Genomic DNA, 14,999 nt, shown 5'->3' on the forward strand with positions numbered 1-14,999 from the left:
GTGCGCAGCATGTCAAATTTACGCGCTACAGTTTACATTCAACTTCGTTAGTTTTAATGTTACATAGAATGAATTGACCTATATATATATATCATTTATCAGACCCGAAGGTGTAACAAGAATAACATTGTTTGCTGTTTGTTAGAATCGTTTTCGATATTTTAAAATTAAAATATAAGTGCGAGTTATAAGCGTGCGCAACGTAAATAATTTATACTGTTCACAACTTGGTTCAAAATTAAAATATCTGAAAAAAACTATTCCGACAAATCTGTTGAGTTGTATATTTGTATGTTATATATTGTGTGTATTTATAAACTTAATTCGCCGATAAACGGTGGCAGCAGAGAGTAGTATACGAGTATATTGTCGGTTAATTACGATAGAAAAAAAAAAAATTGTTGAGTACAGTAAATTTGCTATGTTGTACGCACTTGCGTAAGACTGAGACATAACAAAGGCGGATGCGACGTGAGACGTGCTATCAATCGGCGTCGGTTCAACATTTTTGAACAACGACATTTTGCAAACTCGATATAAATTAGCTCATGTCCAAATCTGCATGCATCACTGGGGCGTCGGTTGTATATCGTTTTGGCACGAGCGGTTACATCATAATATAAATATATCCGTGTATTAAAAACAACTATATGTACATGACACGATTACGCGCGAGATATACGCTACGCGACTGCAGCTTTTGAGTTTAACGAGACAGTTATTGATAGGACTTAAAAACAAATTATATAAATTACAAGACGTCGCGTTCAAAGCGGTACAGGTGTTTTAACAATATATATATATATAAGCGATGTAACATAATAATACGATTATTGTCGTCCGTGATCGAAACGATTTTCTCTGTCGGCAAAAAAATAAAAAAAACTTTCTCGGTTACGTCGGAGAGTGTTTATTATTATTATTATTTTATGTTTGGTGTGACGGTCGCCTGTATGGCTGTATATAATACAAGTTTGTGTTTAAAAGCCCGGTGGGCGTAAGGAAAGAGTGGAATTTTATGGTCACAGTATACGCGCCCTGTCCGACGTCCGCGACTGTATTCCATTCACAGTAAACGTTTGGACGTCAATCACACAAGTTTGCGCGCTCGTTACCACTCGGAAAGTTGATCGATATTTATTTATTTTTATTTTTTATTTGTCTCGTGATAATATAAATAGCAACAATAATTCCAAAGTGCACTATAACAAAACAAAATACAATAATATATCGTATTCGTATTGTTTTTTAATTATTGTTCTATAAGTATTTTATAGGTAAGATATTTGACACGCAGAATATACCTACTAATATAGTAATATGCTAATATTATACACACATATAATATATGTAATTCTAATCAGAAGTGTATACAAAGTGTAGACATCGTAACGATACATATCTCCGACCTGATGAATAATAATTATTAAAAGTACACAATACATAATAATTTACGTCTTTACTTTTAGTCTTTTAGGTAGGTACTATAGGTATTGTTATGCTTGTGATCGTATAATATAATGCTATTGTAATTCTTACAATATTTCGGTTATATCGAACCTAATTTAACTCCAGCACTAGGTTAGAACAGTAAGTATAGACAATATTATTTTTACTAATATATCGACGACACCTATGAGTTCATCATATTTGTCAAGCAAACGTTTCAAAACCATTTTCTGGTGGTATACTGACCATAAGTCAAATATTTTTTTGTTAAAATAAAAATTAATAATTGCATGGAAGTTAAATGGTAATAATTGTGCATTTGTGCTATAGAAAAATAAGTAAAAACAATATATAACTGCATTTGTTTACAAGTGTTTTTTTGGGAATGCATAATATATGTTGTTATACCCTCAAACAGCTAGGCCATACAAATGTTGCTTTAAAAAATGAATGGTATTGTTTAAAAATAATATAATTAATTGCAACAACAATTCATAACAATATAATATTGTAAATTAAATGTTAAATATTATAATGTGCAAGCGTAAAATATACTTTTTTTTTATTATCAATTAAAATAAAACATATTTAAGATACAAATGTAATTTAACAATATTATTGTGTAGAAAATTAATTTCTTTGTACAATTGCATAAGGTTGTATTAATTAAACGACAATAAAATATGCTTAAATGCCGCTTCAATAAATGTATTGTAATTAAAAGTTTATCAATATTTTTTAAGTTAAAAGAAGCGTTGAGTTCATGGTTACCATGGACTTATTCCAAAACTTTTTTTCTTGGATAGCCGCCATTTTACATAAAACTTTATACGTATTAAAATATTAAAATTAAAATATACATATACATGTTCATATGATAGCATTCCTCTGCATCATCTAAATATAGTATCCTCCTATTGACCCAGTTCCTACGAATTTGGCCTATGTATATATTATCAACTAGTGACAACTACTAATCGGAACGTATACTGTACCGTTATCGTTTAATAATTATATATATATATATATCCACGTGTACGTGTGTTTGATTATTTAAAAGTACTTCACCTTTCATCGATTTATAATAATATTATGAGTTATGACGTGATTACACTGTACCTGTATAAAAAAATATTAATTTTTATTCTAACGCGCAACGAATCCAACATAACACATCTTTGCTGGCAGTAATACCATATGTTGTACAATGTACATAATATATTATTTTGATTCTGGAAGTTGTTTGAATAAAAACGCCATTTATTTACATATTTTAATTTGTAATCAGTACATAATTATTTTATGATATTGTACAAAAAAAAATTACACAACATCTTATACATGAATTCATTTGCTATTGTTTTTTTAAGTAACTAAATTTGAACTAAATATCAACGATTTTTTTTATTAATAATTTTATAGTAGTTTATTGTTTGAAATTCCAGCCTCATTTTAATATGGTTAACTCCATTAACGAGCACAATATTTATGCTAACTATTTCATAAAGCTACATTCTTGTTCTTGTTCTTATTATTATTACATTGACTGTCAATTTTAAACTTCAATTATAACTTCACAATATGTAAATACGCATGGTATTTTACTATTTTATGTTAAAAAAAATCTACACATTATAATTTATCACTTAGATATATGATTATATAGTCATTAATTTATTAAATACTCATTTGTCATTGCATCAAAATTTAATATCATAACTTGTTATTGATTTCTTTGGTTCAAAGACTCAACAATTTGGAATTAGATAATATATATTATACAATATAAAACACTTGGATGATATTCCTATCAAAAATTAATTAACGTCTATAATATAACAATAAAATAGTATAATACCTACGCTAACGGTTTTCTTTTTTTGCTAAACAACATACTGTGTTAATCGTAAATTAATTTAATAAGTACAAATAAATTGAACTTGTGTTTTTGTCCTCGAGTCTAAATAAAATAAGCAATGAACTAATGAACATTAATTATTAGATTTAGTCAATTTAGTAATAGAATAAAATACATTTTTTTAGAACAATAATATGCATTGTGAATATAACCTGGAGATTTGTTGATAATTTTTAGCGGGTACATTTTGGTTATTGAAATATACCTAAATGAGTTTACATGGTTTTATATAGTTTTATGGATTAACATGCAATTAGGATTTACAAGATAATAATAATTTATGAGTGTATGTACTATGTAGCCATGTAGGTATATATGTTAGCACTTATAATTAAATTCCCTTAAGTACATTTTTTTTAGTTAATAAACATTTTTTTTTTTATATATAATATCAATTGTATATTTATTTTTGATTATTTTTATTTTACTGCGATTATATGATAATTAATTAAAAACGTTAAGTGTACATGTCTTTGCGTGAACAATAGTAAAAATGTATAAGCCTACTGTATCTATTGTGAGTTGTGACAGCATGACATGAATGAAAATAATAAATATAATTAATACAGGTACTAGGATAATAAATACTAAAAAACTATACAGTTCAATAGGACTTGCCTTTATTATAATGTCAATGTCAGATAAAATAAAATAACCATTAAGTTTTAATAAATAACATTATAAGGTGAGAATTATTATTATAATGTATTATGCAAAATGAAAAATGTTAGTTATCCGGTGTTTATATTAAATAGTGAATACTATTTTAAATAAAATAAAAACTACATTAAAATTTTAAATTAAAATATAATTTACTATTTATATTTATTGACAATCGTTTATTAACTAACCGATGAATAAATTTAATTTAATTTTGTGGATTCCTTTTTTTCAATTTAACTGTCGTGCATTCCAATTTAAATGTCATATGTTATATCTTTATATTATTTATACAATAATATATAAAGATATTTTTTCAATAAAAAACACTCAAATTTCATATTTTTGAAAAAATTATTTTATATTATATAATATAACTAATTGAATACTATTAATACGTACCACATGCTTGCAAAATCAAACTTGTTACCATTTATTTTATTTATCAAAGAGTTTTTTTTTAAATTTTTTATTTTTTGTATGGCAACTGTCCATATTTTTAACTTTGAAGCATGGCACTTTTCTTTATAATTTCCATGTACACGAGAAGTATCGATTATGGAGCCAATATAATATAATACATTATTCATTATAATAGCATTTGCCATTTAAAGTTTTTGCAGTGAAAAAGTACAATTCGAGGGGTATCCCCTTACCATTTAGTACTTGTATACAGTTATATCCAACCTTAAACAAAGAATACAATGTATAATTATTGAACATTATTGCTATTATAATATGTTAATTAAACGTTACCCCTTTAATTGCCTTAATATTATATGTACAATATTTTTTATTTAAGTGTTATACGAGCACTACTATCATCATTATATTTGTCTATTAAAAATATCTTAAATATTTTAAAAATTTATTCATTACGTCCGTCAGATTTTTCTTAAATTGTAATTTGTGAAGTCTGAAAAATAATAAATGTCGCAATTCATCGTAGATATAATTATATAGGTATAGTTTAAATTCCTCTAAAATGTAAGACACGATATTATTATAAAATTGTATATTCGTATAAAATAAACATTGGTTTGTTTTTATATACGAAAACAAAATGACTTTGAGAAATGCACTTTTAACTCCTACGTCATATTTTATACTATATTTACAAGGTAATAAGTATATATTTATTATAAATATATATATACGTTTCTAACTCAATAACCAAGTTTTAGTGTCGTCATCACGCTTAAGGTTATTCGCCATTATTAATATTGCATATGTTACCTACACTAACAGTTATACTTGATGTCACTGTTGATAAACAGTATTGTACAACCGTACAATATTAATTTGGAGAAAATCATTGAATGAAAAATACTATTGTAGTATTGTCTAATATTTTTATCTAGGATTAAGGCACATTGCATCGTGTATGTGGTTAAAATAATAAATAATAATTTAACAAAAGCTGGATTTATACTTACATAGACACACAAAATACTAACACGTAAGACAGAGGAGAAAAACGTGACAAAATAACGTAGACAAGTGGCGGTTATATAGGTACTGAACCACTAGAACATGACCATATTCGAATGAATATAGAAATCTACGGTAACATTAAAAAAAAAAGAGTAAAACGTAACAAAATGTAATAAAATTGTTTTCTATTAAAAATAATATACTAGCGTGTTATCATTTATTTTCTTTAGTAACCGTTAGTAACTTGAGTGTAATATAAATTTATAAAACGGATCATTTAATTCCAGCTATAGTGTTTAAAATAATTAAAAGATGAAAAATTCTATGTGATGAAATAAATAATATTTATATTTTATTGTGCAGTGCATGGCAATGGCCTATTACACAATTATGAAATATACTATAAACTCGAGTTAAAATTTACTGTATAGAATGATGTAATCATATATTCAAACCTTCTTAATATTCATGACTAAATATTAACATTCCCAGTAAATTGTTCTCCACACTAAGATATGCCGACAATAATATATGATGGACGTGGGTTGTAAATATTAACATCAATTTTGTACCATTTAAATGTAATTATAGCTTTATAACAGCTGGAAATAGGTTTTAGAATTATTTTATGACCAGATATTAAGTTTTTGTTTTTTGAATTCGGATTTCAATGTTATGAAAAATGTATTCGCTATTTGCATAAGATATATAAATAAATATCGATAACATAGTATTAATATATTATGTAAATGTGTATAGATAGTGTTTAATCGGTAGACACCAATTGCATTACGGATGATGAACACAGAACACCTATACATAAAAATCCATACATAGATCATTTTAATATTATTAATTAATAACAGACCACGGTAGACTTTATTTATTTATTTTTTTTATTTACATTATTAGTTGTATAATATTAAAAATATTTTTTTATTATTGCTGATAGTTTTTGTTTTGTCCCAAAATAAAATTATGTGATATAGTAGTGAACAGTAATAATATTATTAAAAAATATGTGTATATTAAGTGTAAATAGTGTTGTCGGTTTTACGTTTCAATTTAATATACTTATTTATATTTCTTTTTTCTAGATTTATAAAAATGTCTCATACGGTAACAGTTACCAGGACCACAACGTCTACAACATCTGCTATAATCCTAAATACTGGTTACGTGAAATCGGTGCCTGGATTATTAAAATTGGCTGAAGTTGTAAGTATATTTATATAAATTTGATGTAAAAGCCTGTAGTAAATTCGAATAAAGCGTAGGTATAGTAGTTGTTCGATATTCGCGTTACTTATTATCTATAGTCTATAGGCTGTACTGCTGTAGACATAAGGTACTTAGAGTTTAGAAATCAATTCATCATGTTATTCATTAGTAAGCTATTATTTTATTAGTTAGTTACTTTTATAAATGGCACAATAATATTGTGGTAGCTTGTAAATAGTATATTTTTTCACTTATAAAAGATTAAATAAGATCCAAAGTAAAAGTAAAATTGGTATAAAAAAAAACTACTACACAAAATCATAAATATTGTTCAACAAGACATTGAGTGGATACCTACCTAAAGTATTGAACTTGTTAAATGTTTTTATAATACAATTTATTAGTGTTTTCCTATAAAATTATGTCAAGATTTATTTCAAATACGCAAATGTTTACACATTTTGCACGTTTACCTCGCCACGATCACCAAATAAGCAAATATTTACCTATTAAAATACGTGTATATACCTAAATAATTTGATCAATTTAGACGAATAATATAAGTATATGATTGAAGATGATGTACTCGTGTATTCGTTTCATACATCAACGTAGATGTATCCTCTCAAAAACTATAGCAATAATAAAATAATGAGTGTATTTGTGTATTGAAATATTATACTGTATTTTTTTCATACGTTATTTTACCAATATTTTAAAAGCGATCATCAAGCGTTAAGATCAACGAACGAATTCTATAAATATAAATTATGTATTATACTACCGCTTGCGTCACGCTTAAAACGCGCGTAGAGACAAAATAAATAAGTAAGAAAAACTCCAATGTTTAAATCACGTCATTTTATTATAATTTATTATGATGTAGGTATACAATATCATTATGCTCGACGACCGGTTATGGTATTACACCATTTGCACCTAATATTGGGCATGAAATTATTTATGCCTCGACAGTTCGACACTGTTTCGATGTATGAGGTACCTAATATACTCGTATTATGTTAAAGCGAACGGGGGTGGGCGCGTCGTGCGAGCACATAATCATTACGTGGACTATAATTAACGGTTAAAACGCCGAAATATCGTGTAGGATGATGTCACACACCTGGGGATTAGAACGGTAGGTACAGGTAGTTTATTTATCATAAAATATTTTATTGTCGAATTTATGGAAATGAAAACAATAACAATAGAAATTGGAAGTATGAGTTTATTTGTGGTTGTTGTTATATTATTTAGAAGAAAAAAATATGTATTATTTTTTACATAATTATATCAAAATAATCAACATATAGGTATGAATGTTATTTTTTATATCGTTATTTGTCGAGTTCACCACAGAACATTTTAATTATGTATAATATATTTATATAATAATAATCATTACAACATTTACAACACATAAATATAGGTATTTTTGTTTGATTTATTATTTTTTTTTCTAGAAAGTATATTAGACTGTACTGTATATAAACAAAAAATAGTTATACCAAAAAAAAAAAAACATTAAAATAGTGAAAAGTATTTTATTATGTAGGTATATAATTACTATAATTTTACTATTTTTACTAGAAATCAATACATTTAATTTGATATAGATAGTATATATTATATTATATTATAATATGTAATGTTATGAATTTAGTTAAATATAAATCTAGGCCAAGTGTCCAGGGTGTGTCTCTAGAGCACGAATGTTTATTGAAAAATGTGGTCGATAATATAAAGTATATAGTTACCCGGAAGGGCTGTGGCGCCAAACACTCCCCTACAGACAGGATTTGTATGTACAGAATATACGTCGTATAGTTAACTATATATTGAAACTACCGAACTGGAAAATGGTTTTTCATTTCGTCCTAACCTAACCTTGAAATAAAAACCACAACGTATAAATGAACCATTTTTAGAAGAAAACCGAACATCATCGACAAATTAATAATAAGATGCTACATATGGATTATAATAGATTAGTGGCCAGTTTCCATTTGTTTAATAAGTAAATAAGTATATTGAATAGATTCAGGGCTTTGCGGTCGCATATTTGTTCTAGTAAATGATATTCCTTGAGTTGGCGGATTTTTTTATATATCACATCAAGGACACAATATTGTAGCCTGTTGCCATTTCAAATGTAATAAATATAATCTATACTTACACGTTACACCTTTATAATAGCCCACAACTGATCATGTTTTTTTTTTTGTCCATAGTTTATACCCGATACCCTTATTAGCTATACAATAAGTACCTATTTCTAAACGTAGATCCATTAATAATCTTACTTAAGTTCTTAATGATAGAAATCGATTAGATATTGAACTTTTAAAATGTTTTAGGTACTTACATAAATTATACCCATAAATTGGATCAGTGGCGGATCTATTATTTTTTTTTTTTTGAGGGGAGGAGTGAAATTTTTTTCATATTATTACATTCATATCATATTATTTTTGTAAACACAATATTTAGGATTTGAATGATTTGATTTTAAGTCTTATATACACAATAGAACTGCGAAGGGGGGCTTTTCTTGAATCCGCCACCGAGTTGGACATCTCAAAATTTCAAGTCAATGAAAACCAAAAAAATTTAAAACTATAAGAAATGTAGTTATCATTATTAAAAATATTAATTAAAAAAGAAGTTATCAATGTGGTCAAATACCTTTGGTAATTGTACAGCTTGTGCAATATTTAAAAAAAAATTAATACAAAAATGATGTATAAATCCAAATTGTTTAACTGTCAGATAGCCATTAACTGATAATGTACCATACACGATTTGTAAATGTAGATAAAGTATTATAAAATAGGAATTATTAAAATATAAAAGAAATATTTTGTAGAATCTAAATAAAACAGACTTGTATACATTTTAGTTTTAATTAATAAGTAATATTTAAATTTTTTTGAAAACTGTAACATTTTATAATACTCTAACATTTTATGTATTTATTTTTTTTTCAGATCTTAGGAGGTATTGTCTTGGGTCTGTTGATTTATAACAGGGATAATCTATGTCATTGTTGGGTGTATGGCACGCACAACGCACAACTTTTTTTTTTGGGTACAGTTAGTGCATTTTTCTTAACGAGTCTGCTGTTGTTGATTTCTTGTCTTCTATCAATTTCTACAGGACCTATTATATCTAAAACTAACTTTGTAAGTATATAGTTATTAATTAAATATAATATATAGAATAATATGATTTTATTTCATACAAATAATAAAAAAAATGATGTAAACTATGTTTAGAAACAATATTTAAAATAGAAAGGCGTCTACTTAGGCAACATAATTGACAATTAAATAGTTAATATTACCACTATAAAATTCTAGTTGAAATAAATTTATATTAATGTTCAACCATAGTATATAACAAATACAACAAACTTTGTAATAAATAATAACCATTCACTACCTACTTACCTATTTAGTATGTATTTAATCTAAATATTTAATTTTTATTATTATTTTTTTTAATTAATTTAAGAGTACATAGGTTACTAATTACTAATTACAAATTTGGTGCCTACCTACCTTATTTTATTATATTAAAATATATAATAAATAATAAATTAATATTCTTGATCCTAAAATATATATTTAATCATGACATAATGAGTGTTTATTAAATTATAAATTTGTATAATTAACAGTTACCTAAAAAAATGTAATTGAAAAATTTAAACAATATTTTTGCAGGAGTTCATTTACCATGGTGCTGGATTCGTATTTTTGTTGTTGGCATCTGTGTTCCTATTGCTCGATGCAAATGATAATAGTGGCCGTAACCCACAAAATCATTTTGTGATTGCATCAGTAAATATTTTATTTTTTTAAATAAATAAATTTGTTTGTTCTAAAATACTCATATTTGTGTGTTTAGATTCTGGGATTGATAATGGCAGCTTTTTACCTGTTAAGTTCAATCTGGGGTTATAGGTCATACAGAGGCCCATGAATAACCTGTCAATAATATTTTACACAAGCATAGCCACATAGTCAAAGAAAATGGACGACTAGCAAAAAGCGCACAAATTAATTAAGGATAAAAGCCAGCTTGATATATTTAATTTATTGTATAAATTATTATTGTAAAGCATTATTATAATGACAGTTTTTTATGGTCTATCAAACTCTTTATACTACAGTCATGTCCTCAGAATTTATATATTAATTTTGTTAACTATGCTTATGAGTTATGACTTATTATACCAAATGTGTTTGTGTTATTTTTTTAAGTAAATTAAGACCTATTGCCATTTGCTCGTGTTTAACGAAAAATTAAGAATCTTAAGTTTATTTTAATTGCATTGTTCAAATCATTATACATTTAAGTAATAACTTTGTGCCTTTTGTATTTATTTTGTTGTAAATTTTTCAAGTGCCTTAAGAATATGAATCAAAACATATGCTCGCATTTATTGAACTAATATTATATATATATTTATTAATTTTAACACAACTAAAATAGACTTGATTTTTGTAAAATATTAATATTTCTAAAATATAATTCATATAACTTGGTAAAAATTAAGTTAATTTTATTAACCTGCAACATTTTTTATTTATATTTGAAATGTTAGCAGTTATTACGAAGATAAAAATAATATGGCATACAAATTATTTAGTGTTAATAGTAATCAGGTGTTCAGAATGTTTAAAAATACCATATTATATAACTCAGCAGGGGGTGGTCACAATTTATACACTTGGATCCTGAATAGTGAAAAATTATTTCTTCACTTAGTCTACTAGTCTAGTATGTACAGTATGCTGAATAAAAAATTTAAGAAGTGCAATAACAAAGTTTGAAACTACTATTTCTAAAATGTATAGGATAAGTAGACCCTATGTTGGGTCAACATCCCAGTCTTGTTTATGTTCATGTTTCAATATGCAGTACTTCACAACATCTTATGGAATTATAAAAATTATTCAAATAGTAAGTACCTACAAAATATTACAATATTTTTCTAAACATTATATTTAAAAATGTTGCTATCATGGTCTATGATATATCGATCTTTTATCTACTTGAGATTGGTATCAAAAGTACTTTTGAACTTAAAATAAACTATAAACATTAAAGGTACAATAATATTTATAAAACTATACACACTGTAATAGTTAATTGATGTTTATATTAGAAAATATTTTAATGTTATTTAGGTTCCTATTCATATGCATCTTATATATTCATAAATCATAATTTAATATAAAATAATATATTAACTAATATTGAGTTATTAATAGCTCTTATTAAGTTTTGCACAATTGTATTTCTTATACAAATTTAATTTAATATACATTAAAAAAACATCCTAATAAGCTAATTAAATGTTTGTAGAGCATTAAGAAGACGTTATACATTGTTACTAAAGCAGAATATAGAACATTTTTTAATACTTAGAAGAATCTGTTTTAGGGCCATTTTTATAATGTCTGGTTAGTATTTGATAACGCTAACCAGCAGAATTTCTTATGTGTTAACCGATAGAATTCTACCAGTTAATTTTAACTGGACATTGTAAGAAAGGCCCTTACTATGTTTTTTCTAGTAAATTGACATATTATCAAATTTAAAGGCAAAAATATTATCTAACACCTCATAATATATATATATATATATCTTGATACTTTTATTTTGAAGCAAGTTATGAGTGTTTTAAATCTAAAAATTAAGTGTATATTTTAAAATATTTTTCTGAACGTTAAATTTGCCATATTGTGAGTAAATAAGATAGAAATAATACATATAGGTATGTTTTCTTTAACATTCAATGATTACTAATTTTCAATTTCCTATAGTAATTAATATAATTACTGATTAGAGGTAATTTATTATTTATACATTATTATTAAACTAATATTTATATATTTTAATTGAATTATAGATATTTAATTGATAAAACATTTTAGTTATGCATATGAAAACATGTTTTTAAAATCTTGAGTGAAATGATGGACTATAGATAATGTTTACTGATTTAAATAATTGTCTAAATAAATGATATATTGTTAGTGATACATTTTTGAATTGTATTTTTTTAAATACCCAAGTCTTATTCGAGTAAAATTATAAAATATGTGTACATGTTAACATAAATGAATAAAATACGTTTTAACATCAATGAGTTGTTTTTTTATTAGATTTGTTTTACATCATAGTAAAACATAGTTTTGCACAGAATATTATAATATTTGAATAATTTTGTTTATTTATTTAGATACTAGGGTCCATTTGTCAAAGTATAATGTTGTTCTATGGGACGAAGTATATTCCAACATTTGGATCATATGAATCATTTCTTACTACTGTTGCTGGATGTTTAATGACAACAACTGTGATTAGTGTATCTTATTTATTATCAAAAAATACCGAAGTTCTTGTTAGATCATCACTTTTTGTATGTATTATAAAGATGTATAAATAATAATTTTTGAAAATTAAATTAGTACCTACCTAACTTAATTTATAATTTTATTTTCAGGAAATAATTTTTGGGATCTTTGCATCTATCTGTTACTTGAGTTCTTCGTCATTGCTAACAATAGCAGTTTATACATTATTGTATCCAATTATTATGACAGTACCATTCACCTCCTTATTTTCAGCAGTAATATTGGCTTATGTAAGAAAAATAAATAAAAATAGAATAAAATAGTTTTTCAAAAGCTTTAACTCATTTAATTTTGGTTTTCAGACATTAGGATTTATTCTTGGAGTTATATACGCAATTGATGCATATTGGGCGTTTAAATACTACAAAGGATTTTCATAAAAAATATACTAAGTTTGTTTATAACTAAATAATATTAATAATAATCATAATAAAAAATGTATTTTAGAAAAAAAAAACTTTTTTAAAACTTACTATACTTATATTCTTAAAAAAATAACAAATCAGTGTTGCTGTTCCAATGAGTTGTTATAATATTTGGAAAAACTACATTTAGTACAATTAGATACATAGGACTGAATGGTTTAATCGTAAATATCTTCACGGTCACACACATATTGCACAATATCTTTAGGTTTATGCAACTTTTCAGCATCTTCATCAGGTATTTCAAAACCTGTACAGTATTAAAACAAACGTTATTTTATCAATTGTATTCTATGTAAAAGGAAAATTAATTATATACCAAATTCATCTTCGATAGCCATGATAACTTCAACATGATCTAATGAATCTAATCCAAGATCATTGATAAAATGTGATTCAAGACTGAGCTGAAATCAATACAAATCAATACTTTTAAATATTAAATAATATCATAGTTAAAAAAAATAATGTCTTTATCAAATAATTAAGTATTTAATATTATTATAAAAAATATAGTTAATATAATATTATTAATATTTAATACAACAATTGTTGTAATGGCCACATTTTAATTACATAACAGACATTCAAAAGCAATAGTATTATATAAATTTCTTTAAGTAATTCATCATAACTGTAAAATTTAAAAATGAACATTAAAATGAAGGTAACTATTAAATATTTAGATTTTGTTATAAAACTCAGAATACCTTATCTGGATTGACCTTGTCGTATAATTGTAATACCAATAGGACACGCTTTTTAATCTGTTCAATAGTCATCGGTGGTTTGACACTGTAATGCCGCATAATGGTCTGAAAATATAATAAAATAAGAATTACATCCGTCATCAATAACTTTATCATACGCATTGCACACTTTCAGCACTCTAGTTTCTACTTCAATCACATATAGTCGACTGGCTGCTGTCGTGTCTGAATACCATCGACCATTGCCAGCACCAGACCAAGCCTTTGGACCGTAAATTAACTCGTTAGCGAGTATCTCACTCATACAACAAGTGCACATATCTTATCGGCGCGCAAAATTTTAAGTATAAAAATTAATTTGTTCTTACCACCGGTACTTTGCATGTCTGAAGATTAAGGTTATTGACGATTTTCGATTGACTTAAATACCGTTTACCTGCACACATCGGGTAACGTCTCATCACCCGCAAACTAGCATTAGTGAAGAATGTACTACACAAGACTTTCCCAAGGGACGCCATTATGTGTAAATATAAAAATGTACTTTATTTTTGTACAAAATATTTATATATACTAAACCTAACAGAAATAGGTAGTAAAAGCGAGCAGCAGCAGCAAAAACAGCTAGATTGAAAGCTTCGAACGACGAACAAGAATATTATCAAGGTTGAAGGTCGCAAGCTGATACACCGCAAATGGAAACATATGTTTACTAATTATTTTTTAGGTTAAGTGGATTTAATCATGTTGT

General features: G+C 25.7%; 3 protein-coding genes across 3 annotated transcripts; 2 read left to right on the forward strand and 1 right to left on the reverse strand.

Annotated features, from left to right (window-relative positions):
• The first annotated feature begins 1,034 nt into the window (after positions 1-1,034).
• Positions 1,035-11,124, forward strand: LOC113551918. The gene is made up of 5 exons (XM_026954493.1): positions 1,035-1,277; positions 6,559-6,679; positions 9,673-9,867; positions 10,411-10,527; positions 10,595-11,124. Exons 2-5 carry the CDS (start codon positions 6,569-6,571, stop codon positions 10,667-10,669), a joined length of 498 nt encoding a protein of 165 aa, XP_026810294.1. The 5' UTR covers positions 1,035-1,277; positions 6,559-6,568; the 3' UTR covers positions 10,670-11,124.
• Positions 11,125-11,276: 152 nt separating this feature from the next.
• On the forward strand, positions 11,277-13,556 carry LOC113552877 (protein singles bar). The gene is made up of 4 exons (XM_026955870.1): positions 11,277-11,653; positions 12,939-13,118; positions 13,203-13,343; positions 13,416-13,556. Exons 1-4 carry the CDS (start codon positions 11,540-11,542, stop codon positions 13,491-13,493), a joined length of 513 nt encoding a protein of 170 aa, XP_026811671.1. The 5' UTR covers positions 11,277-11,539; the 3' UTR covers positions 13,494-13,556.
• Positions 13,535-14,905, reverse strand: LOC113552878 (acyl carrier protein, mitochondrial). Its single transcript, XM_026955871.1, has 4 exons — positions 14,617-14,905; positions 14,249-14,353; positions 13,858-13,945; positions 13,535-13,788 (listed from the first exon to the last, which is right to left on the reverse strand). The coding sequence occupies exons 1-4, from the start codon at positions 14,767-14,769 to the stop codon at positions 13,697-13,699; spliced, it is 438 nt and encodes a 145-aa protein (XP_026811672.1). The 5' UTR covers positions 14,770-14,905; the 3' UTR covers positions 13,535-13,696.
• Between the last annotated feature and the right edge of the window lie 94 nt (positions 14,906-14,999).

Source organism: Rhopalosiphum maidis, chromosome 2, assembly GCF_003676215.2.
Source record: "Rhopalosiphum maidis isolate BTI-1 chromosome 2, ASM367621v3, whole genome shotgun sequence".
Classification (NCBI taxonomy): Eukaryota; Metazoa; Arthropoda; class Insecta; order Hemiptera; family Aphididae; genus Rhopalosiphum; species Rhopalosiphum maidis.